The sequence below is a fragment of the Drosophila subobscura genome, chromosome E, assembly GCF_008121235.1.
Source record: "Drosophila subobscura isolate 14011-0131.10 chromosome E, UCBerk_Dsub_1.0, whole genome shotgun sequence".
Taxonomy (NCBI): Eukaryota; Metazoa; Arthropoda; class Insecta; order Diptera; family Drosophilidae; genus Drosophila; species Drosophila subobscura.
In genome coordinates, this window is record NC_048531.1 from 4,906,905 (window position 1) to 4,931,663 (window position 24,759).

A 24,759-nucleotide genomic window follows, 5' to 3' on the forward strand; every position below is an offset into this window, starting at 1 on the left:
GTAGTCGCTTAACAGAAGGATAAACTCCACCCATTGGAAGGAAAGCGCAGGCGTCGTTCTTTGGGGATGGAATTAAGCCCATAAAGTTGGCTTGATGATTGTTTTTCTTTGAAACTTACTTTTAAAATAACAAAAAATCATTTCTTACATTACTGATGGATTTAGTTTGGCTTAAATAAAATATTTACAGATTTTTTCGTCTCAGATAAATTGTGGCAACTATTGTCCGCTTAGTACAGATATCCGATTTAGCATGAGCTCAGAGTATTCCACACAATCTACATGGGCACTCCTCTGAAAGCGAATTTGTCACCCTTGGATCACGTTACGCCCCACTGAGCCCCGTCCAGCGATATCGAGTCTTGCAGTGTGGGCCCCAAATTGAATAAAATCTGAACAAATTAATTGGAAATCAGTTGGAATCAGTGTCAGTCTCAGCGCAGTCGTGTGTTGGTCCCCAAAAATGTTGCAAGAATTACAGAACAACACCCTGGGCTTTGCCCTCAAGCGTCGAAACGATCGGTTCGTGGTGGAGCCCATCGGTGGCATAGTGAATCCTGCCTATGAGCCCGACCAATCAGGAGACGCTGCATCAACGCGAGCCAATCGAGGCGTTGGCCAATCAAAATGGCGAGTATAAAGTGCAGAGCTACTCACTCGGATAATTTTCACAGAGTCCAAAAACTATAATCAGCGCACGATTCAGCTCTCACCGTCTACTTAGATGATAAAAATAACAAAATTCCATTCCATTCCGTCCCAACTAATCCGAGCAGCTGTTCATTCACAGGAGCTAGAATCCTTTGGTGTAGTTGGTCTTGGGTTTCTTGGCAGGCGTGCGTATTTCAGCCTTTACAATGTTTCTGGCCGCTTCCTCGTAATCGTACTCGATGATCGTAGACTCCCAAGGGAGTAGAGTGGAGTGGCGCCGCTGGCTGCTGCTGGGCCCACCCAGGTTGTCGTCCACATACGGCTCCTTCTTGGGGCTGATGGGAAGATCGGCAGACATCTTCTGGTGTGTGCTGACTAGGACTTGGCCAGGAGCTTCTTCGACTTCAAACGACTCGACGAGGGTGCAGTCCGCCGATGTGAGGCCATAGCGTTTGGGCAGGTTTGTGCCGGGCACTAGGGGAGAGTCGTCATCCTCGGTCTTGGTGGCTTCCGTCTTGAGTTGCTTAAGCCAGTCGTCCATGCGATCGTTTGGCTCCTTATTTTCCTCCTTCAGCTGCTCGTTGATCATGCTGGCGTACATGTCCCGCGTGTGATCGTAGTCGTCCATGTCCCACACACTCAGGAGCCGGGTGCTCAGCATGTCCGTGTAGCTGGACAGCTTGTAGGCAGACTTCTGCCAGGGTCCGCGACCGACTTCCCTCGCCTTTTTCTTAACATCCGGCTTGGGTGGTTCTGGCGACGCAGCTGCGGCTGGATCAGCATTCTCCTTTGAAGTGTTCGTCTCTTGGGATGCATGGATCTCTTCCTGCGACTCCTCCATGCCGTACTCAATGGTGATTTCCTCGGGCTTCTCTTCTTCTATTGAAGCGTGCCTTATTTCCATCTTGAGTATGTCCCTCAGTACGGGAACGGAGTGCACTTCGGTGCATCTGAGTTCCTGCCTCTTGACGCACTTGTTGACTAAGTTCCCGTAGTAGGCAATGGGCGGTATGTTGTGGAGGCCCGTGCGGTGCTCCTCGGGCTGCGACTTCTCCCGCACCGTCAGCCGCTGGCTGAAGACATCTCCGATGCTGTTGGAGGTCAGCAGCTGGGCAAAGCCGTGGTCTACGGTCTCTTTCTCCAGCATGCTGAAGCGCAGCCCTGTGACGCACGCCTTGACCCGCTCCTGCAGGTCCGCATACACATCGACGAAGCCCTGCAGTCGCGCATCGACCAGGGTCTCCTCCATCGAGAGCGGCTTGTATGGAATCGTCGGGGAGGACATATCGCTGACGCTTTCTGCCAAGGCTCCTTTTAGCTCACAGATGCGCTGATCGCTAGCCAGTAAGCTGCTCATGGCAACGTACTCGCTGCCTTCGTGCATGCAAGTGTCCATGAAGGTGGGCGGGTAGGTCATCTGGTGGGTCCAGGTGAGCACAGCGCGGTCGGACAGCCTCTTGCCCAGGCAGCGCATGTCGAGGCAGTGGAGCTTGTGGTTGCTGGCCACATACAGCAGGTTGGGATTGACGCTGCGTGCGAGGCAGGAGAAGGTCTCGCACTGAATAAGATCAACACTGCTGGCGTGGCAGGGATTAAGTGGCTGGTCAATGCGCACGTCCACCGTGAGCAGCATCGGCTGGCAGAGGTAGTGAAAGCTGCTGCTGCCCGAGGGCATAATCTGGGCCCAGGTGCTGCTGTGTTTGTTGAAGGACTTCAGCATGCACACATTGTGCTTCTCGATGTCCTGCTGCGTGACGAGGTCCAGGAAGCTTACGGTCCGATCCTGGCAGGCGAGGGCCAGTATGTTAGCGTTGCCCGCAGCCTGCGCGGCGCTGATAAAGGGCACCTCCTGTCTGCTGAACTTGCTCTGGCAGACCAGCTCGTACTTCTCGCTCGAGTCCGACTCCGTCAGTTCGTAGATAGATATCTCCTTCAGGAAGCGTGAGAGGAACATGTGGCCGTGGTTCACCCGAAAGCTCTCCATTGGCAGCAGTTGAAATGCCTCGCTGGACGTTTCCTCCAGCATGGTCGAGCACAGCGGATCCCAGAAAATGGCCTCGTCTTGCACCTCGGAGAAGTGCAAGTTCCGCAGCCTGTCGCCACTCACGTGCATGGCCAGGGACTTGCCCTTGTAGCTCATTGTCTGTAGGTTGCCGCCCGTGTAGTAGTAGTCGTAGCTGTCCATAAAGTATCGGTTCTCCTGCGAGGCTATGTGCTCTGCAATGTCAAAGAGGCGCGCATCATATATTTTCTCCTTTTTCTTCTTCTCTCTTTGTTTCATTTTCTTGGTGCGATTGTCGTATTGTGCCTTTAGCAGCTGCAGCCGGTGCATATAATCATCGTACGCCTGTGGCCGCTTTACGCAGGGCTCAATGTGTGGCGTCTGCCCGTCGCTAGCCACATACAGAGGCACCGGCGCGTACTCTCTGCAGCTGGGAAACATTTGCAGCTCCTCGTCCGGCTTCACAGCGAAGCCCCTGTTCAGAGAGGTGTGGCTGAAATGTGGCGTGGTCTCCATCACGTAGCGCAAACAGTTATTTGTCCTTTTGATCTCGTCCTTGCTTTCGCCTTCGCCTTCGGACTCTTGCCCTTGTTCCACTTCCTGGGGTGCATCCTCGCCATCGTCTTCTGGCTCGCGCAACTTCACGTCATTGGTGCTTGAGTTCACACTGGCATCGTGGTTCGAGTTGTTTAGTTTATCCAGCTTCCGCCTCTTGCTGTAGCGTCGCGGCATTTTGTCTGCAATAAAGAAACAATTCAGCAATTCCCGGACATGTGAGTTTCATCATAACTACCGTTGCTCCGGCTCTTTTTCGTGGATGTTTAATTTTATTTAATTCTATTGCGTGCAAATTAAGGAAACATTAATTTTCAAAAACCCGCAAATCTTAAGTATTTCAACATTTGTGTTTTGCCATTCACACATAGACCACAGCTGATTTCACCGGCAGTGGAATTGCAGCCCTAGCAATCGATACCTATAGAAAAAAATATCGTTTAATGAGAAACATTGGGCGCGTTCACTAGGACAACTTGATGATCGTTCCATGATCCAGTTCTTTTGATCGTCCTCGTGAAAGCATTTGATTTGCATTTTTGATGTAATAATTCATGGATCGGATTTTGCGTTTGGCTCATATCAATAGCTGACAAAGACAAATTATTTAAAAAAATCATGAATTCAGCTCACCACTTCCTTTTTGTTGAAGCAATGTTCCAATTTGATTTGACCACGAGCTCAGTATGCAATTTGCAATGGAGTATATTTAAGAGAACGAAAAAACGAGCACCCATTCATGTTAATATCCTTAGTTTCGCGTTCACCAAGACTGAAAACCCGCAATGGATCATGGATCGGTGATCAAGTTGCCCTGGTGAACGCGCCCAAATTTATTTAATAGGGCTGGAAAACATCGACTGTTTCCACTATCGATGGTGGAAAACCCAAATAATATCGATACTATTGACAATTTGAAACCTCAATAAAGGAAGTCATAATGTACGAAAACAAAAAATATATTCAATTTTAATAGTAATGTCCTCCTTGCCGAAACAATAGCTGTTTAATTATAAGAGCACCTTTTCAATGCAACACCTTGCATGCCCTCATCAACAAACATCGATGGCAACATCGGGGCATACCCTCTACAACAAAATATCGAGAGCCCAGTCACAGAACAGATTCATCGTCGCGCTGTAGCGATTAAACACAAAAAAAGAAAAACTAACAACTAACTAGTTAGTCTGCGATTTTTTGGAAGATTAAGTGTGAAGTGTGTGAGAACGCGAACGGTTGCCTGCTGCCTGCTTGTGGGTGGAAGCGAGTGCGCGAACAAAATCGGGCGAAACGCGAACAGAAAAGAAAAGGAGCCGAATTACACAAGTTGTAAAAACGTTTTTGAGACCGAATATTGATTTTTTCATAGAATCAGTCGTCGCCGCGGTTGTTGCCGTTGTCCGTTTTGTGGAAAGAACAGTGGCTGTGATAACAGTAAAGAAAAGCAATTAAAAGCGTGCAGTAGTTGTCCACAACACGGTTACCTGTATTGCACCTGCCTGCCGTCTGCTAATCCCAAAGTCGACCCAATTCTGCCAGGAAGAGAGACTCCACCACCCCCTACGCACACACACACACACGGCCAACGACGACGAGCGTCAGGTGAGTTTTGATGTCCACTAGCACTATTCCACACCCACTCCCGCACACCCTATCTTCCATTCTCCTCAAACACTGAAACACACACACAGACACCTACTACGCAAGCACGATGAACACATATACATACACACGCGAAAATAGACAAAACAAATGCAAAACGCAGCGAAAGAGCAGCAAAATTAACTTCATTTAATCATCGTCATATCTTACGTTGCCCCTCTGCCTTGTGCATTTGTTTTGTTGCATTTCTATTCAACTACTACTACTGCTACTCTCCATTCCCCCGTCCCCTCTCTCTGTCTGTCTTGTCTTTCTCTCTCAAGTCTTAAAAACTCTTGCGCTCGCCCCCATTAAAACACGCTGCATCGTCCAAACTTTATCATTTGCATCCATGTATTTGTAATTACTTTTTCTCTCTCTGTCTCTGTCTCTCTTTTTCTCTGTTTCTCTTTCCAATTAGCACAACTGTATTTTGCACTGCTTCTTCTCTCTGCTTGCCTATTTCTCCTTTTCCTGCTGTAGTTAACAGCTAGCTGTTAAATGTTACCAACCTGCATGTTGTTGCTGTTGTTGTTGCTTCTGCTGTCTAGCTACATACATATACTATATATCCACTAATGCATCCCAATTTCTTCATTTTTTGTACGTTTTTACTCATTTTTGTTGTTGTGATTTTTGCTGCTAATTTTGACAAGCCCCACGGAATGGAATGGCTCCACGGCTCTGACGTAATGCCAGCGCCTGTCTCTGCCTCTCCCCGTCTATCTATCCATATATCTCTTCCGCTCTTTCTCTCATTCTGTCGACGTTTTCCCAGCTCTAAGCGACCTCCAGCAAAACTTCGCCGCAGCACTGTGGGGCCTCTGCAGAGTGGAAGCGGAGACATGCGACTCTCTTTGTTCCTAGAGTTTTCACCTGTTAGAAGCTCAACGGTACTTGCAGACATTTGTTTTTTGCTGTTTCGTGATATTTTATTGCTCTCTCTCTCTCTCTGTTGCGATTGAGGCGGGGACGGAGTGCTTGATGTAACGGTAACCTGTCGGCGCCATCGCCAGTCATTTTCCTTTATTCACTTTCGTTTTCAATTCTCCATTCCGTTTGACTATTCTGCATATTTAATGCGTAGGTCAGTTTACCCCCAAAACCCACACACAAGCGCATACACGAGCATACACACATGGATACGAAGGCAAACACTAACTAAGTCAAACACTAAGAAAAAATTCACAAATTGCTTTTGGCGACTCCTTCTAGTTGTTGTTATTTTTGATGATGATGTCGTTGTTGTTTCGCTTGTCCACTCAGGTGGTTTACCTAAATACCCACTGCCCATTCTTCCTGTTATTCTTCTGGCTCCATACCTCTTCCCTTTCTTCTGCAGTTGCGGCGGCAGCTCTGTTTTTATGTAACTTTCAAATCGATTGCAAACACGTAACAGTAAAGCAACCTGCACAGTCCGCCACCACCTCCGAAAACCCCGAACTGTCCTCTTGCTCACCCCATATCCTCGCATATCCTGCAACAACACACTGACGTTGAACGTGTGATTTTGTACGTTTTTGTATTCTGCAGCAAAGGGTATGATGGTTTTGCACAGCCGTTTGGCAAATAAACTGGAAAGGCCAGTGAAATAAGTGAAATCTGGAAGATATTCCTCTTGAGTACAGGCAGCATAAGTCCCTGAAGTTATAGTTCAGTTCTTCAAAAAATAAAGCTAAATAGGAATAGGAATAGAAATAGATAATAAGAATTCGAGGTATCGCATCTTCGGCTCCTACAGTTTTTCCGTCTATCGTGTTTTTTCGTTGGCCTGCGGCCTGGCATAGCGTGACATTTCCTTTATGTGATTTGCTGTCGTTGTAGCTGTCCCTGGCCCCTGGTCCCTCTAGGCGGGCGTCCATGTTTCCCTACCCCTCTTGAAAGGAAAGCAGAACATTTGAATAATTTCTGTTTTGCAATTTTGTCGCTACAGCAGGCGATATATCCTTGAAAGGTTCGGACAAATTGCACTCAATCAAACGGGAAGGACCATGAAATCGTTGCAGTTGCAAGACTATTTCTGAGGGGAAATCAAGCCCATCCATTGACTGACTGCACAAAGAGGAGTGGAGTTGCTCAGCGGAAGATCTACCAAAATGTCGAATACATTCATAGTGCTGTGACTATTTTCCCAGCTAGGGAACCTCCTCTCCAATGGGTTTGTTGTTGCCCGTTGACCTGCCAACGGTTGCCATGGCGCTCGGCCAAATTGTCGATATTTCGTGTGCTTCTTTGGCACGGACACGGGCATGACCCGGTACTATGAGGTTGTACCTATGTATAACCTGCTCTCCATTTGCCAATTTCCATGGCTCGACGAGTTTTTCCACCTCTTCTGCTGCTACTGCTTTCCTTGTTGCTCCCTCGCGTACAAGTGTAATTATGAATAATTCGCCATAAATGGCACACGCTTCTGGCCTGCAATTATTGGAATTGAAGTGCCCCAGATGTGCCGCTGATAAATCGCTTTTCGCTATATAGTTATACAATCTTACAGCCATTCCCATACTATATTTAAATGTATGTATGTAGGCATGTACCCGTGTTCTTCTGCTGTCATTATATCATTTCGTGCGGCCACAGAGAAAAGTGCAAGCGCAACTTTATCAGCGCCCATAAATCGCCAGGGAAAAGGTCAAAGTTGAGCTCTGCTGGTGGCTTCTGCAAGGGTGGAGGAGGGTCTTAAATGACTTACCTTGTAACCTCCAGCCTACAGCAGGCGGAACTTTAAAAAGGATTCTGCCATTCTGCAATGTTTCGGTCCGTGTCCGTGTTTAAATGGTGGTTGAAATTCTTGTCGATTAGTGGTGAAGAACTGTTTTCAAACTACGCAATTTTAATAGTTTTAGGACCGAGTAATAATTTAGGAATAAATTATGTTAGTAAGAACGCTGTCCTGCAAAGCTTGGGTGGTTTTCTGACAAAATTATAGCCTTGGAGGGTATAAAAATCACGTCTTTCAGACGTGACTGATCGAGATTTGAAGGAAGAAATATGATGACCTCGTTATGCACTGAGCCATAATCCCAGAAACGAGCTGAATTAAGTTTCAAAAGATAACAATGGTAGCCAAAGCCCAGAAGCATGAGAATATCGCTAATTGGTAATCGTTTTCTGGAATACATGTACATAGGTTTTGATGTTTCAACTGACTAAAACTGTAGCTTTAGACTCTTGAATGAATTCATCCGTAAGTTACTCGTGTTTCATTTTCACTCTTTCTCTCTTACTTCTTTGGAGACATGTCTCTTGCCTTTGCTGAGTGAATCAGAATAACTGAAAGAATCAGTCAAATCTTCTGTATTATAATATGATAAGCAGATAAGATAGGGTGCGAGCTTGAACAATTACTGGGGCAGCATTGATGGAGGGGCTTCTACTTAAAAAAGCTTTTTATGGCAAAAGTTGTACTTTTTTATTGCAAATTTATGCAGCAAAAGATGGGTATTGCTGCAGTTTAAATGGGTAATGACCAATGAAGCAACAAAAGTTATGGCGTTCTGTATAATAAAACTTTAAACAGCTCTCTCTCTCTCTCTCTCGCTCTCTGGAGGGTCATACGCAATGTTGTTCCAGTTCAGAGACGAGTTCAAAATACGTTGCCCTCACTGCCGTTCATAACCTAAGACGCAAAAAAAAGATTTATTCATAACGAGTTTTGTTCTGTTTGGTGTATAATTTTATACACAGTTAAATAGGTATACCTATGTTTGTATGGTTATTACTACGAGTATATGTACATATGTACGAATTTATTAATCTATATCTGCTTTGGAGCTGCGTCATAGCTGGCACAACCCACTCGAGTGGGGAGCTGCTTTTGATTTATATTTTTTGTTGCTTTTGCATTTGCCTTTGTTGTTGCTTGTGTTTCTTTTTGTTTTTTGTTTTTTGCGATTATTAGTTGATAAATTTGCTCGTGTGACGCACTCAATCAGCACCCCTCTTTGGGCAAAGGGTTCACATCGTAGTCATCCTGCTGAGCATGTGTGAGAATTTCATGGCTTTGGCACTCTTGGCCCTCATCTGGGCCAGGGCACGAAGCTGCCCGGACCCGGGTAACCTCTTGGCGCAAAACTGGGTTAATGTAATGCATACATGTGCTTCAACAGCAAGGGTAAGAGGAAGAGATGGAGAACAGCAGCAGATGATGGGCTGCAGTCTCTTTTTTCCTATCTCTCTCGCTCTCTTTCTCTCTCTCTCTCTGCGGTCTGGCACTTTGCGGCTTGGCCTGCATATTTAGTTTCAAGTACGTACATTGACGCCGAAGCTTTTAGAACAGTAAAGCGTGCCTAAAGGGGACAACAGTGAAAGAAGGCACTGGGTTTAAATGGGGCTTTAGATTTATTATATGTACTTCAAACTATAATTTTCTCATCTAACAAAATCTGGTTATGGTTTTAACATGGCGAGGCCTCACTGCTTATTAACCCTCATTAACTGCGCTTCTGTTTTGCTCTTTCCTCTTGATTAAAAGCATATTCTTTCACAAGGTGCTGCCTTCCCACACTCCCACTCCCATTTTGTGTTCGCATATTTGGTTGATGTCTCGGTGTGCCTTCACGCACTGCAACCAAATATGCACCACCTGGAGAGTGCTCTCTGGCAGAGACCGCACCTTGCATTAACACACTGATTTGCCCCACAGCTTTCAATTTGTGTGTGTTGTCTCTTTGTTGTTGTTTTAGTTTTATAATTTTTGTGTACTCTTCTATTTATTTTTATATGATTTATGTTATGTGACGTACCCGCCGCTGTCGCTGTCGCTGCCGCGCTGATCTCTCTGTCTGTCTGCTGCCTCCATCAATACATGGCGCACGCACACAATTATACTCCCACACAAACATCGACGCTGACGCTGACGCCGACGGTGGCTGATGAATCAAATGCATTATTAACACACTCTCACACACCAAACCAACACACGCACGCACGCAATATGCATGCACAGAGGAGGAAGTTCCGTTTCTTTTCGTATTTCGTTTTGTTAATACGAATACAAGACCCGAAGCAGGCTAAGTATTACAAATCAAAGCAAACAGTCAAGAGCGCAAACAAACTTAAAAAATCAAAAGAAAATAATTAAAAGATAGAGAAATTAAGCAATGCCTCAGGCAGAGGGCGGCTATGTATCGCTGCCGGCTGTTAACGGCAATGGCAGCGCCATATATCAGTCCACCACCGAGCCCTCGGCTCCACCCTCCGTATTCGAGAGTGTCAAGCGGGTGATTGGGCAGGCGATCAAATCGTCGCCAGGGGACAGCGAGGAGCTGTTGCGTTCCGAGCGCCAGCCGGTCATTGTTGGCGGTGTCAGGTAAGTGGTGGGAAGAGGGTGGGACTGCAAAAAGCTCCCACCCGCACTTTCTTATGCACTCCGAAGGTGTATTCTGTACAAGGCGAGGCCTCAGCGTTGCCTTTTTCCATCGCTCTCTGAGAAAACAAACAAACGGCAACTAAATATTGTGAGAGCGCGCCTTGGCACTGCCTTACTTTGCACAGGTACACCTTGGGCACTGCTACTATCAAACTCCCGCACCCGTCTTACTCTTATTCAAACAACTCCCGTTCCGTTAACTCTCTCACACACGCACTACCTCACATTATTCTCACTTCCACGCCTTTTTACTCGCACTCTCTCTCACTGCCAGCACTTATAGCGGAACATCAAAACTCTCTCGACCTCTTGTCTCTCCTCCCCTTCCTTATCCATTCAACTAAGCGTTGTGTTCTGTCAACCCCCTATCCTCTCCCTCCGCTTAATTGTGAGTGCATGTGTTTTGATTTTGATTATTGCCGTTGTTGCATTTATTTGTGTATCTTCTTGCTATGTTTGCACTTTGCATTTGATTTGTTTTGGCTACAAAGAATACACATATCCTGGACATATCATTACCTTTACATCATCACCCACATCCTCTCTGAAGACCCAAAAATGTAAGCATTAATATCAGGATAGAGCATCTGTAGTTGCCTATCCAAACATTCCGTCATCGAATCTTCTTTCGGGGCTCCATTCTGGTTAGCCATGTCTCAAGGTCGAAGCAGTTTGCAGCGCAGTTTGCACTTTTACCGCCTTGCTGCATTACCGCCCGCTGTGCGGCACAGCTCTGCCGTTTTGTCAATACAACAAACGTTCAGCTGAGAGCTGAGCAAAAGCTCCACTCAATCCACACTCCCGACTCGACGGCGGCCGAGATAGCGGTTTAGTTGGACGCCAGCCGCGGTCCGACCCACATTCGTTCCATAGCACATACTACTGTCCGTTCTTGATCTGTGCCAGATCTCAAGTGCTTTAATTAATATTTCCGCTGTAAGTGGGGCTGGAGCCTGTGCCCGTGATTTAGCTCAATTAATTTCGCATCCAAGTGAGAAGAACGATTGTAAGCGAGAGAGCTCGGAAATTCTCTGCTCAGTGCATTGCACTTATCCATGGGTCAAACCAAACCCAGCCGGTTCTAACCGGTTAAAACAGGGCCTGGCACTGCCTTGCGTCGAGCTCTGTAAACTGAGAAGTCGAAGAGGAAAACAAATGCAAAGAACAAACAACAGATTACCGGGAACGGGAACAGTTATTTTCCATCAGTCTCTTTCCCGTAAAACCCTTTCCACCATACTCTTTCAAAGGAATGGATTTGTTAGTAAAGAGAATTTAATTCGAATGGATCCATGTCTATAAATTATTCAAACAAAAATGCCTATGGCCTGTAATTATACGATTAAATCTGTCCTTGAATGGATATTCATCCCCTGCCAGAGTTTTTCATGGTAATTACCCAGTGGTGGGCAGTGGATGAATCTTTCCACTTCCAACAGGCCATGCTCTTTAAATACCTTTCAAGGCATTAATCAAGTTATCAATTAAAGTCTGAATTTCATTCCAGTTAAAGCTGTCCTTGCAAGCTCCTGGTGTAGTAGTCGAGAACATTGGCAAGAATTCCATTCGAATAGTTTTCGTTCCGCTTTCGTTCTTCCCTCCTGTGGGACAGCTTAAAGTTCCCGCTGTGACTGTGCTGGAGCTGGAGCGCATAATCACGTAACCAATTAAAGGTGATAGCCACAAAAATTCCATTCCATTCCGGCAATTCCAGGATAATGAATCTACCTTTCCACAAGTTTCTATCCCTCCTCTCTGTCTCTCTCTGCTACAACATTAACTAATTGAGTTTGGGGCCCGTCCTTGCAGTAAAAGTTTTCTATTTGCCAAAAAAGCGTGGGGGAGAGTAAACAAAAGTTATTCTCGCACATTCCACCTTTCCGCTTTCTGCGGAAGTTTAAGAGAGCTCTGCTCCAAGGGGAATGGAACGGTAAATTGTTATGGCAGCAGCTGGTCTCATATTTCTGGCGCCACTTGTTTGCTGTCTCTCTTTATCCACCAGACATCTGCCACATCCCACATCGGCATGTTTACCCCGAATGACATTGCGTGACTCATTTGCTTACGTTTTACGTAACGCAACGTGACAGCCTAGTCAGCGTCCTTGCCTCTCACTTCAGCCCACCCCTCCAGCTGTTCTTCAGTGCCGTCCTATCAAATCCACATTTACTCACATTCATTAAGTCGGCGAAATTACTCTATAAAACTCTTCATCTCTCTCTTGCTCTCTGTGTATCTCTCTCTCTCTGTCTGTGCCTTTCTCTGCCAATCTCCCTTAAGAATTACTCAAGATAAATATATATCTTTAATACATACATATATCGAAAGAGGTTTCTTGTTGACTTTTCGCATACGTGCTTAACCATGGAAAAGTCCTCAAGGAACTGCCTAGAGTTTGTGTTTATTTTTTGGTTATTCTTTGCTTGCATGCTCATAGACTCTCTTTCAGAGACCGCGACAAAACTGGTAAGACTCTGAACACCAAGATGCCGTCAGCACCGACACACACTGCCGAGGAGGCACACCTGCTGGGGTAAGCAAAGTTCACCGATCCCCAAGTACCAAGAACAACAACAGCCCAAGCAGCGACCGAATCAGATTCCCCCCATAAACATATTATAAATATATTCCCCATAAGTATATATTGTATAACTGAAAACAAATCCCAACTACGAATGTAAGATATTCGAGCCGCCCCCCGCCCACTCACACACACACACTGGATACACTGTTAACACCCTTACACTATCACACAAGTTTAAAGTTTTGTTTTATGTTAATTTGACACACACATTTAGAATTTGATTTATGAATATCTCTGTGAGAGAGACAACAATTACTCGTAAGTTTTGTAAGTATCTTTGCCTAGATTTGAGTTGAGTTTCACTTTTTTTGTTATGTGAATTGCAAGCAGACGATTAATAGAAAATAAACCCTATAAAAGCATCTTTCTATCTCTAGCTCTAACTCTCTCTCTTTCTGTCTCTGCCCTAACCCGAATGTTGATTAACCGAACTTCTTTAGTCTTGATTTGATTTGAGTTTTGCATTCACTATAAATAGCATACGATACACACATTGATACATAAACTATATGCCATATAGTGCGTAGTCGAGCAGCGAGATCATGCCCCAGTCCTACCCGATAAACAGCAGTATTAGTAGTAGCCTTATAGACCAGTCCATAGATAAGGATGCACCCAGAGCCATAGATCGAGTGAACAGCTGCCGCTTCGACAGCAACTGCTGCTGCTGCCCCCACTAATCAATTCAGATTATTCACCAAGAAACATGCTAAGCTGCTTACTAATTGAATCCTTCGCTTTGCCATTCCTTACACAGCACCATGCCCGTTGATCCCATGGACGACATCGAACTGCGCTCCGTGCAGCTGCACTTCCCGAATGCACGCGGCTCCATACTGGAGGCCTGCGACCAGCGCCGTGTGCCCACAGACAAGGGCGACATACACGTGGCCATACAGGGCGATACATCCAAGCCGGCTATCGTCACCTATCACGATCTTGGCCTAAACTGTGAGTACTGTTCTGTTAAACTGAAGTAAGCTCCAGTCTTAGAATACGTGCTCGCACAGATGCCACCAGCTTCGCTGGCTTCTTCAACTTCCCAGTGATGCGGGGCCTGCTGGAGAACTTCTGTGTGTACCATGTGACGGCACCCGGACAGGAGGAGGGCGCTCCAGCATTGCCAGAGGAGTAGGTCTTAAATTATCTGTAACGATCCTTCTCTAATTCCATTTCCATTCCAACAGCTACGTGTATCCAACCATGGATGAGCTGGCCGCTCAGCTGCTGTTCGTGCTGTCGCACTTTGGATTAAAGTCCGTGATTGGATTCGGTGTGGGAGCTGGTGCTAATATTTTGGCCAGGTTCGCCCACGGCCATCCAGACAAGGTGGGGGCCCTGTGCCTGATCAACTGCGTGTCCACGCAGTCGGGCTGGATCGAGTGGGGCTACCAGAGCTTCAACGCCCGCTTCTTGCGCACCAAGGGCATGACTCAAGGCGTGATTGACTACTTGATGTGGCATCACTTTGGCCGCAATCCGGAGGAGCGTAACCACGACCTGGTGCAGATGTATAAGCAGCACTTTGAGCGCGCCGTCAATCCGACCAACCTGGCCATGCTCATCAACGCATATATTCATCGCAACGACCTGCACCTGGCGCGCACTCCGCCAGGCACTCCGGGCGCAGAGACGGCGGCCACCACGCTGAAGATGCCCGTCATCAACATCACGGGCTCGCTCTCGCCCCACGTGGACGACACGGTCACCTTCAATGGTCGCCTGGACCCCACAAACTCGTCCTGGATGAAGGTTTCTTGATTGTTTATCCCGCCCACTGCATGGTTTACCCGATTTCTGACTGTGACCATTTCTTTTTTGCCTTTCAGATTTCCGATTGCGCTCTGGTGCTCGAGGAGCAGCCGGCCAAGCTGGCCGAGGCCTTTCGGCTGTTCTTGCAGGGCGAGGGCTATGGTAAGTGTTAGAACACGCACACACCACCACAACAACATCAACCAACTACTCCAACAACAACTGAACAACCTCAGCAAATCTCTGCTACAATCTCAGCAATCTATAACCTACTTAAACCCTCTTAACTATCCACTACTACTACTACTACTCTTACTACTACTTAACCCTAACAACTATCTTAGTCTTGACCCTCAAGAACCCCGACTGGGACTGCGAGCAGTCGTGGAGCTGCCTCCAGAGTCCGCTCCAAAGAGGAGCTTAGCTTCAGTTCAGTTCAGTTCAGTTCAAGAACCATTCCAAAGAGGCACCTAGCGTAGACCCTCTACTATCTTTCTATCTATCACCAACTAGATCCTAGAAAAACACACTCCAAGTGGCCTTCTGGCCTAACCCTAACCCCAACCTTAGCCTAAACGGATGAGAGTCTTTGAGAATCAAAAGCTTTTCAAACCCCAAAAACGAAACAAACAAAACCAAAGAAAAACTATTATTAAACAAATTGTGCAAAATTTTATATTTAACAAATTTACAAATTGGAAACAAAAAATCAATTGAAATTCGCTCGTATTATGTTGAAGAAGCAAAAGTATTTGTACGCAAGAAAAGTATTTCAAAATAAAAACCGAAAAGTTGTTGAAAATCAAATCGCTTAGTTTACTTTCTCTATATGCAATAATCCAACCCCAAAAACCTACCCCTAGTTAGGGCCCTAACCTCACGAAACCCACTGAAACAGATGAAACAGATAAACCCGAATCCAATACGAAAACCCCAAATGCATTATCGCATCAACAGAAACAACAAGATATTTCAATATGTTCATTACTTTGTTTTTCATTTCTTTTTCCTTTCTCCAAAACTGCTTGTTTTTGCTAAAAACCAACATACCAAAACAAACCAAAAACAAACTATACAAAAAAAAAAATGAACAAAAAAATGCCAAAAAAAAAATATCAAAACTACCGAACAACACGCCACACGAATCCAAATAAAAAATCAAACAACAACAAAATATATATGACACGAAATTGCACTCTGAAAATCATATCCCACATGCAACACCATCCATCAAAATGCACACGACCTTGGGTACCATTCACCCATTCGAATTTCATGACCCATCCATTCTTTCATACATCCATCGATCTGGTCCCCGGTCTGCGTCTGGGTTTTTGATGCAACTCTAATTCTGATTTTCTTTTCGTTTCGAAATTCGTTTTCAAACATCTGAAATCTCTTCTCCTTATCTAATGCGCGTTCTCTAAAATTTCAACAAAAAAACAAACAAAAAACAACTAAATATAACGCATATATGGTATGTATATTTGTACACACACAAAAACATACAAATACACAAAACTGTAGTATCCGAGAAGCCCCAGTAGAGGACGATGCACACCCCAACAAGGCCCCCAAGGCACACAGCGCAGTAAAATACCGTTACGAAATTCTAGTTGGAATGCATTTAGTTAATTAATTAATAAAATAATACAAATTAACACACATACAAATATATACTATGTACTTATAAAATAGTCAAAATGTAGAGATTTTAGTCGAACCAAACAAAAAAATACTCTCTAGTGACTTTTGCATACTGCCTGCACGAACACGTAGTTTGCTTCTATGATCCCCTGGCTATGCCTACTACAGTAGAGTACAACAGCACTGTGCGGCCTGGCAACAACTGATGCTTTGACGCTTTTCCAATGCTCTTTGATTTTCCCCAGCACACCCACCTATCCACCACACACACACAAACATACCCAGAACACCTTAATTAGATAAAAACCTATAATTTATTTGATGTTTTATTTATTTCATTTATTTACACGCAAATTGAATACAATAATACAACAACTACAACAACAATTACTACAACAACAACATCAAACCAAAAAATAATTGTCAAAAATCACCCAAAAACCGCAAAAAGCTGTTGGCACGCTCCAAAAGCTGGCACGCAAAATCTCAATGGCCAGTCGGAGCAGTTCCACACAAATTGAACTTAGTGTGCAGTGAGTGAGAGGCAGAGAGCAAGGAGAGAAAGCCAAGGAAGATAAAGCTTAAAAGAGATAGAGCAAGAGCAGCGGTGTGACAGCAGCACAGGCTCCACAGACTCCCCACACAAGAAGAAGCCGGAGGGGTCATAGAGTGAGACAAATTGGAAGTAACCACACCCATAAAAAACATACACACAAAATACACCACAGGACATGCACACACACACACTCCCGCGAGCTCTCGAAACAGTAACGGTACAGCAACAAGTTGGACCCCCGCCCTAGAGCTTTTCTTTATTCGTTTTTTGTGTGTGCTCTTTTTGTTTTAATGTTAACCTTTTATATTGATTATGGATTATAAATAGTCGTAAGAGAACTACATAAGAAGCGGCGGCAACAGCATTAGTTTCCAATTTTATTTGTTGTCTACATAAATATTTACAATAAACGTATTGCCCATGTATGGTTATGTGCTATACATATTTCCCTTATGTCTTGAATTTCTTATTTATTTATTTACTTGCCCTGAAAGTCGAGCTGTACCTACACACATACATACCTTACACACATTACACCCCCACGCAGCAGCAGAGCAGCCGCAGCTTGTACGAGTAATTGAAGCAATCAATTTATACATACTTTCTACATGCAGTGCTATTGTATACATACATAAATACAACTACAATACATAAATACATACAAAAGTATATGCAAAAAATGGAAAAACAAAAAACTGAAAGTGTAAGCAGCTTTTGTTGTATATCTGAAAATTCTGAATAAAACGAACAACGTAAACTTTCGAAACTATAACGAAAACGAATCAACAGCAACCCTGAAAAAGAACTAGTTCCAGACGGAGTCGAGTCTGTTGTGTCTGTCTCTTTCCCACAGCCTCATCCGCGCATGCGCAGCCATCGATCCCGCCACTCATTGTCAGATCGCCACATCAGCCAGAGCAACGAATGTCGCCGCATCATCCAGTATCAATCATCAATCAAGATGCACACCAGACACACATAATCCAGAAACACACAAAACACACTCCCACACAGACATCTTTTAAACAGCAGCAAATCCCTAGAAAGTGTATAAAGAAAAACACCCATCAAGAACAACCAACCAACCAACCAGTCAATCAATCAATCAATCAACCAATCAACAACTTACATGCTCAAGAGTAACATAACGTAAATAACTACTACCTTCCCCTCCAAAAAAAAAAAAAAACAACCAACAATCAACCAACCACTAATACTGCCACAGCAACGCCACTCTCGACACCGGCGAGCTCCCCGTGCGGCACCAAGTACCACACATACTCCTCGATATTCTTCGCCAACTTCCGGGAGCAGCAGCAGCAAGCGATGGAGGAGCGCGACCGGGAGCGGGAGCACGATCGCCAGAGGCAGCTAAATCTCCGGATTGGCAATCGGCTACGCGAGACGGCCATTAACTGTACCAACAACGGAGCCGGAGCTGGCAACGGAGCCGGGGACAATAACAACGCCGATGCCAGCGAGGAGGAGGAAGACCAGGAGAATGGAAACGGAAATGGCAACCGTGCCTATGTCACCACAGACACATCCGGCACACTCTACTATGGCACACAGAGCAACAAGATACGCATCACCGAGAACCCACTGCCCGAGCCGGTCAGCTCCTAGATTGTTACGACCCCCCAAGCCCAACCCTTCTTCCCACAATCAAGATAAACAAAACAAAAAAACTACTCCACACCAAGGTACATTAAATAGATGGTCAGGCCTTAATCCACACTTTGTTAATGTTGTTACAAGCGAAAAGAGGGCAGATATAATCACACACACAGCAGCAGCAGCCGCAGTGCAGCGCCGCCGCAGCCGCAGCCAAGTCAAGCCAAGCTTCAGAGTAGTCTTAAAAGCCGAGCCGTGCTCCAAGAGACACCCGCTACACTCCACTACACACACACATACACAATCAGAGCTATAGAAAAATCCAATAGTTACGTTAATCATTAAAGAGAATTCGTTGTTGTTTTCGCTTTATCCGATTATCGATCGATCGACAGAGAGTTAGCGAGTGAGAGGGCGGAGAGGCGCTCTATCGAGATATTTGTAATTTACACTTTGTGCCTGAGCGTTACGCATGCAGTACACACATAGAACATAGCCCCCCACCACCACAAGACACACTCACACAATATACATGCAAATGTATGTATGTATATCCCGCCAGATCGGAACGGATCGCGGCAGCTTAGGAATCCTTTTTTTTGACGAGCTTGCTTAGTTGTTGTGAAACGAAGCGTAACGAAATCAGAAACGAACAATATACAAAAAAAAAAACAAATATATATATACATAATGTGTGCATGGATATATCCGTGCACACGGATAGATCGATGGAGATCGCGAAGTGGTAACGTAACTCAAAGATTACAAGCATTTTCGCTTAATGTTAAACAAAATGAGAAAACAAAAAACAAACAAACAAAAAAACTGTTAACTTAATCCCCAAGAATAACGAAAACCTAAAAAAATGTAGCATATCAAAAATAACGAAAGAAAATACGAATACCAAATACACAAAAAAAATCTCTCAAAATTACATAAATAATTATACAAGAAAAATTTAGACAAATTGGACACGAGACCCCATACAAACACACACGCAAACATTAAGCCACACACACACACAGACGCTATATGATTATAGAATATATATATATATACATAAATACGAGTATATATACATAAATACATACATTTAAATAATGACAACTTTTTGCAATAACTTCGAATTCAATTCAATAAAAGTTTTAGAAGCTTGAGACAAGTCATGCAGCCTTTCCTTTCCCTTCTTTAGCTTTCCTTTGGGCCCTCCAGCATTTCCGATATCCTGCGAAGAGTCTCCTCACGATCCTGCCGCATCAGTTCGGTCACATCCTGCAGGAACTGCTTCTGCATATCCCGCTGCTGTCGGAGAAAGTTATCATTCGACTGCTTGAGATACTCCACCAGCTTCTTCTGCCCCTCGCCTATCGAGGTGAGCACCTCCAAAGGCGTAGGCTCGGTGGCGATCTCGAAGTCGTCACTTTCGCCAGCAGCCCTCAACAGGTCACAGCTGGAGGTGGAGCTCTCGCTGTCGCTGTCCAAGAGATGCGTGCGTGCTGGAGCAGAGCGTGCTGGCTTTTGGGAGATGCGGCGCGTGAGGTCCTTGGGGGCGTTGACTAGCTCGTCGAACAGCTGGAAGTGACGGGGTAGTATGCGCACATTGCTGAGGCCCTCCGTTTTGGCCTCGCGGTAGCGCTTGATGAGCAGCCGCAACTTGTTGCGCAGCTGGTGGGGCGTTCGCTTGAAGGACTGCTTGGCCAGAATGTTGGAGATGTGCACGAGGGTCTGGAAGTTGCGCTTCTTGGAGCCATCTAGGGCGCGAAAGAAGCCGTTCTCCTTGATGATCAGCAGAAAAGCGTCCACCTCCTCGTCTGTCCAGAAGTGGGCTGTGTGCAGAAGAGGCATTCATTAGTGCCGCATTCAATGATTGGCTAAAGAGCAAAGTCAACCTCCTCCACGCTGCGAGATGTCACCGTCGTCGTCGTCGCTGTCATTGGATTCACTCTCGCTGCCACTGCTCAAGATGGGTTTCGCATCCACAGCCGACAGCTCCGCCTCTGTGGGATCGAGCAGCTTTCGCATCGCCTCGTAATACTCGAAGGTGTCGCCTCCATTCTTGGCCTTGTTGTACAGGCGTCTGAGCAGCTGGAACTTGATGCGCAGCTTGTCGGGGCCTTTGATGTACTGTCTTTTGGCCATTTCCTTGGACAGCAGCTTGAACACTTTGGCGTTCCGCTTGCGCAGCAGTGCAGCCTGCAGGCCCATGGAAGTTATTAGGTCTAGGAAGACGTCAACCTCGCCCTCCGCCCACTTGCAGCGTACATTGCTGGGCATCGACGACGAGGCATCCTTGGTATCTGCAGAGGAATGGCAAGGATAAACACTTCCGATTGCAGCTGGATTACATACCTTCTCCATCTGTGTCAGTTGGCAGGGCGACTTCCTCATCATAGCTGCTCAGATTGCTGTCAGTCTCGGGGTCCTTCCTGCTCTTCCTACCAGAAACGGACCTGGAGCGACCGTGGCCATTGTCCAGTGCCAGGCCACTACCCGGACTCAGCAAGCGGGCGTATTTCTGCTCAGGTTCGTGGTCATCTTCATTATTTTCCTCGAATGGGACGGAATGCTTGCTCATTTTTCATTTATTTCCCCGCGTTTATTATTATATATTTATATTTAATCGCTACAGCGAAATTGGTTGGTCGCAGAGATGAGTCCGCATTGACCCGGTACTTCAGTTTTGTGTTGAATATTATAAAAAAGTTACTGAAAATTTTGAACTCAAAAAGAGTTATTAGTGTTAGATTGTTGACTTATGTCCGCTTGTCCGCGTTTATTATTGTTTACTTTTAATAATATTTTTATCGATACATCGGTGCTATTGGAACTACCGGAACCGATACTTGCTGTGGTATTTGTATAATGTGGTGGCATTACATGACAGACAGAATGCGGCCATACAGATATACCAATTCGATCGATTACAGGATGACCATTTAGGGCATATACGTTCGGGCCTTTTTAACTACGAATATTGGTTTATAATGGTTAAATTAATTCATTTCATGCATTTATTAAATTCCATTTTTAAGGTATATTTAAGAAATGGGGTGTCAAAGCTTGTTTTTAAAATGTCACTCGAGAAATTTCTCTCTTTTTGGTAGGGAATTTTCTCTCTTGACGGATGTCTCTCCATATTACAAGATAAAGTCAATATTAATGTTTAAGAGCAGCTTGGAGAGGTGAATTTTAATAATTATTAATATATAATGACCTTTTTAGGGAAGGGAAGTCATAAAAACTATCCGATGGATAAAATTATAGTTTACGTCGAGAAATACGATTTAAGATTTACGGTACATATGCGGTATACTTTGGAAGAAGGTATATTTTAGTATATTTTTGACGGGCGGGCGGTATATTTGATCGATAATTTCGCGGTCACACTGGTGCGCGGTACAATGGTGGCATTTGAATTTTCGCTTTGCACAGTCAACAAATCGATCGTTGTTCGTTGTTGTCGTCGGTTAACGGTTGTTCGCGCGAATCAGTGCTACCAGGCACTGCTCCAAATAACAACTCTACAAGTCAAAGCGGTGGAGTATCTCTCTCTCTCTCTCGCCAACAATCCTACGGGAATCAATCAGAGTCGAGTCGAGTCATCAAATCAAAGAGAGCAGAGTGCAAGTTTTGTTAACAACTATTACAATTACACCACCAACAGCAAGATCAGAGCTTTCAGGTGTCTGTGTGTGTGCGTGTATTGTTTGTGCGCGTGTGAATGATCGCCCATTGAGCGTAGTGTTGGTATTAGCCACTACCGTTGGCCTCGCGCTCTGTGCCGCACCGCCCCCGCGCGACCTGTAAACACGTTAACTCAAACGCGATCGTTCGCGTTTCGAGTTTGCATTTCGCGTTCCGTGGAATCGCTCGCTAAAAACAGATTTCGGCGAAACACTTGCCAGCCCAGCGCAAAAACGAGTAAAAATAATATAAAGTTTTATCTTTATACAACACAAACGTACTAAACGGTTCCGCGTATTATTCCGCCAGTGACAGAACTGGCAGCGGGTTCTGGCCGGGCTAAGTCTGGCTCTGAGATGGGCCACGTTACGCTTCACTAGCCGCAGCCACTGCCGCAGTACCGTGTCCCAACCCCGGCCCTGTCGCCCATTGCGAATTATCGCGAAAAGTTTGTAATCAGAAGTCTGAAATAAACAAAAACAAAGCCAAACACCAACACCAACCCGATCCCGATCCCGAAACGAATCGCGTGTTTGTACAGCTTATGAAAATAAGCAAAGCCCCAGGCAAACGGAGCCCCCAAGCGGATACAACGGGGAATAGAAATTGCCGCAACATGAGCAGGAGTCCACCCGGATCGATGGGGATCGCTGTGCTGATCCTCGTCTGCCTGGCAGCTGCCGCCTCAGCCTCGGCCGGCTCCAGCAACGCCGGCTATGTGGACCATGGAAATATGAAAGGTAAGCAGTTCTCAGATCAGATAGATAGAACTGCAGAGATACTGCCAGTTACGCATAGAGATAGGAATACTGAGATACGGGGAAGTGGGTGCTGGCAAGGTGCACGATGATACATCATTCATGTGCGAGAATGCAGACAAAAGACGCCACAGACAAAGATAGGGAGCAGCACCCAGCAGTGATAAAAGAGATTCGATTCATTCAGATTTCAGGGTAGGAAATGCTATCTCTCGCTCACCCAATGCGTTTCTCAATCCCTCTTCTGCACATCGTGCATCTGTTGCTTAGCTCTCGTTCTGATTCGGCCCTTTCAGCGGGACACAACAAAAACAACAACAGGTTTCTCGAGCAGCGCAGCTCAGCGCAGCGCAGCGTGATTTCCCAGTGTTCGCAAACAAGGTGTTTCCTTTCCCTTCCTTTCCTTTCGCTTCGTTTCGCCTTTCTACCTTTCCTGCCATCTACCTGTGACTGCGAGGTCCAGGTAGCGGTAGCGGCAAACAAGCAGCCCCAGTTCCCATTAAGCATCTCCTAAATGTATGAATGAAGTTCGGTTTGTCGGTGCCACTGCAGTATTTCGCTCGTTAAAAAGGACAACAACATGAGACAGTGGAATGAAGTGCACAAATGCTTATTCAAATTGTTTTTTCTATTACTCCATTTGCATGTAAAACGGCAAATGCTTTTAGTGTTCCTCCCCCCTCCCGCCTGTAACCCACTCTCTTCTCCTTCTTTTGCTTTGTTGTCGATCGATGCAGAAACTGGTTTTGCGGCTCTGCTCTTGCTGTTTTCTTGCATACCCTTTAAAGAGGGTACGATGATTTTGTCGGTGCTTCAAATTATAGATGCAGTCTGTCTATAATTTTAAGTGAGTTTTTGACCTAAACTTTGCACAGAATTATGTGCAGTTCTGATGTCTGATCATCGTAGATGAATAATAGTTCAGCTAGGGTATTAAAAGCTTCGCCTCTGCAGAACTAGGCCTTCCTCTCTTTTGGTTTTTATGTCTCTTTTGCAGCAACATGCATCCCTGTCTCTCTGCCATACCCTTCAACGACCAGGTTACGCTCTCCCTCTCTCACACAAACTAACACACTCACACACACAGACGGATAGTTTTTGCGTTTTTTGTTTTTGCCAAGACTTCCTACCACCTGCCTGTCCCCCGAGTGGCTCTCTTTTGTCTTTTTCTGCCAACTCTCGTACGCATCTGAACCGTGAGATTTTATTTCATGCAAAAAAGAAGCAAGCGAAACAGCAAAGAGGCCAAAGGAAGGGGGCAGCAGCAGCAGCAGAAAAAAAAGTAGAAGTACTGTCTGTCGCTGAGCATGCGCAACACAGAGACAGAGCCATAGCCAACCGAGAGACAGAGACAGAGAGGGAGAGACAGCGACCTGCAGGTGTTTTTTTGTTGTTTGCTTAAACTTAAAAAATGCATTGCACATCGTGGAACAAGGAAACCAGCTTATAAATTATAAGTTTTGGCTCGTTGCAGCGGCAGTTGCAACCTTATTTTGCTGTGTGTGATATGGCCAAGACGGTTTCTGATCAGCTACACTTTTTTGCAGGTAAAAGGGTGTACTGATAGGGGGGCGCCAGTACTGATCTTCTTTGCCATATTTAGGCTTAAACCTGAAGAGAAGTTACAGAGCAGACAACCTAGAGAAACTTTCAAAGATCAAAGAGATGCTGAAGAAACTTCAGATCCTGTTGAATCACTACCTTAAGTGGAACTCCCTGCTGGAGCATGGAAAGTGATTAAAGATCTGATTGAATTTCCTAGTTCTCAGATTATTCGGGATGTCTTTTCATCAGTTTTTGCACAGATCAGGCTATAATTTCCAACAATTGAAACTGGAAATGCATTTCCGTTTGCCATAGTGCTTACGAGACATAGTAACTGCCCCCAATGCAAGAGCATAACGCGCTTCGGAGTTGGATTGTTGGCCAACTGGTTCTGTG

At 45.3% G+C, this 24,759-nt stretch overlaps 5 protein-coding genes across 15 annotated transcripts in view; 3 read left to right on the forward strand and 2 right to left on the reverse strand.

The window, feature by feature from the left end:
• Positions 1–176: 176 nt before the first annotated feature.
• Positions 177–729, forward strand: LOC117890287. Its single transcript, XM_034795050.1, has one exon. The coding sequence runs from the start codon at positions 464–466 to the stop codon at positions 638–640; it is 177 nt and encodes a 58-aa protein (XP_034650941.1). The 5' UTR covers positions 177–463; the 3' UTR covers positions 641–729.
• A 29-nt stretch (positions 730–758) lies between these two features.
• Positions 759–3,595, reverse strand: LOC117890284. Its single transcript, XM_034795046.1, has 2 exons — positions 3,447–3,595; positions 759–3,390 (listed from the first exon to the last, which is right to left on the reverse strand). The coding sequence occupies exon 2, from the start codon at positions 3,383–3,385 to the stop codon at positions 794–796; it is 2,592 nt and encodes an 863-aa protein (XP_034650937.1). The 5' UTR covers positions 3,386–3,390; positions 3,447–3,595; the 3' UTR covers positions 759–793.
• Positions 3,596–4,339: 744 nt separating this feature from the next.
• Positions 4,340–18,493, forward strand: LOC117891808 (protein NDRG3). 11 transcript variants are annotated; one of them, XM_034797491.1, is made up of 8 exons: positions 4,341–4,810; positions 9,803–10,163; positions 12,661–12,756; positions 13,565–13,758; positions 13,818–13,938; positions 13,995–14,559; positions 14,637–14,721; positions 17,988–18,493. In XM_034797491.1, exons 2-8 carry the CDS (start codon positions 9,955–9,957, stop codon positions 18,386–18,388), a joined length of 1,671 nt encoding a protein of 556 aa, XP_034653382.1. In that variant the 5' UTR covers positions 4,341–4,810; positions 9,803–9,954; the 3' UTR covers positions 18,389–18,493. The 11 variants fall into 11 exon arrangements, with proteins under 11 accessions (XP_034653385.1, XP_034653382.1, XP_034653383.1 ...); XM_034797492.1 differs by having other exon boundaries at positions 4,342–4,810; positions 12,673–12,756; XM_034797502.1 differs by lacking the exon at positions 17,988–18,493 and adding an exon at positions 16,087–16,590 and having other exon boundaries at positions 4,346–4,810.
• Positions 18,494–19,445: 952 nt separating this feature from the next.
• Positions 19,446–21,136, reverse strand: LOC117891810. Its single transcript, XM_034797504.1, has 3 exons — positions 20,726–21,136; positions 20,266–20,673; positions 19,446–20,202 (listed from the first exon to the last, which is right to left on the reverse strand). The coding sequence occupies exons 1-3, from the start codon at positions 20,949–20,951 to the stop codon at positions 19,565–19,567; spliced, it is 1,272 nt and encodes a 423-aa protein (XP_034653395.1). The 5' UTR covers positions 20,952–21,136; the 3' UTR covers positions 19,446–19,564.
• A 668-nt stretch (positions 21,137–21,804) lies between these two features.
• LOC117891807 (epidermal growth factor receptor) overlaps positions 21,805–24,759 on the forward strand; it is a 35,387-nt gene continuing 32,432 nt past the window's right edge. Inside the window, exon 1 of the mRNA XM_034797490.1 lies at positions 21,805–22,800. Coding sequence (XP_034653381.1) covers positions 22,605–22,800 — 196 coding nt within the window. The 5' untranslated portion in view covers positions 21,805–22,604. The remainder of the gene's footprint in view (positions 22,801–24,759) is intronic.

Coding starts and splice junctions, on each gene's coding strand:
- LOC117890287 (XM_034795050.1), top strand. CDS start 464: ATGTTGCAAGAATTACAGAACAACACCCTGGGCTTTGCCCTCAAGCGT.
- LOC117890284 (XM_034795046.1), bottom strand. CDS start 3,385: ATGCCGCGACGCTACAGCAAGAGGCGGAAGCTGGATAAACTAAACAAC.
- LOC117891808 (XM_034797491.1), top strand. CDS start 9,955: ATGCCTCAGGCAGAGGGCGGCTATGTATCGCTGCCGGCTGTTAACGGC. Junction 10,164..12,660: donor GTCATTGTTGGCGGTGTCAG/GTAAGTGGTGGG, acceptor GCATGCTCATAG/ACTCTCTTTCAGAGACCGCG. Junction 14,722..17,987: donor CTTGCAGGGCGAGGGCTATG/GTAAGTGTTAGA, acceptor ATACTGCCACAG/CAACGCCACTCTCGACACCG.
- LOC117891810 (XM_034797504.1), bottom strand. CDS start 20,951: ATGAGCAAGCATTCCGTCCCATTCGAGGAAAATAATGAAGATGACCAC. Junction 20,674..20,725: donor AACTGACACAGATGGAGAAG/GTATGTAATCCA, acceptor ATTCCTCTGCAG/ATACCAAGGATGCCTCGTCG. Junction 20,203..20,265: donor CATCTCGCAGCGTGGAGGAG/GTTGACTTTGCT, acceptor TTCTGCACACAG/CCCACTTCTGGACAGACGAG.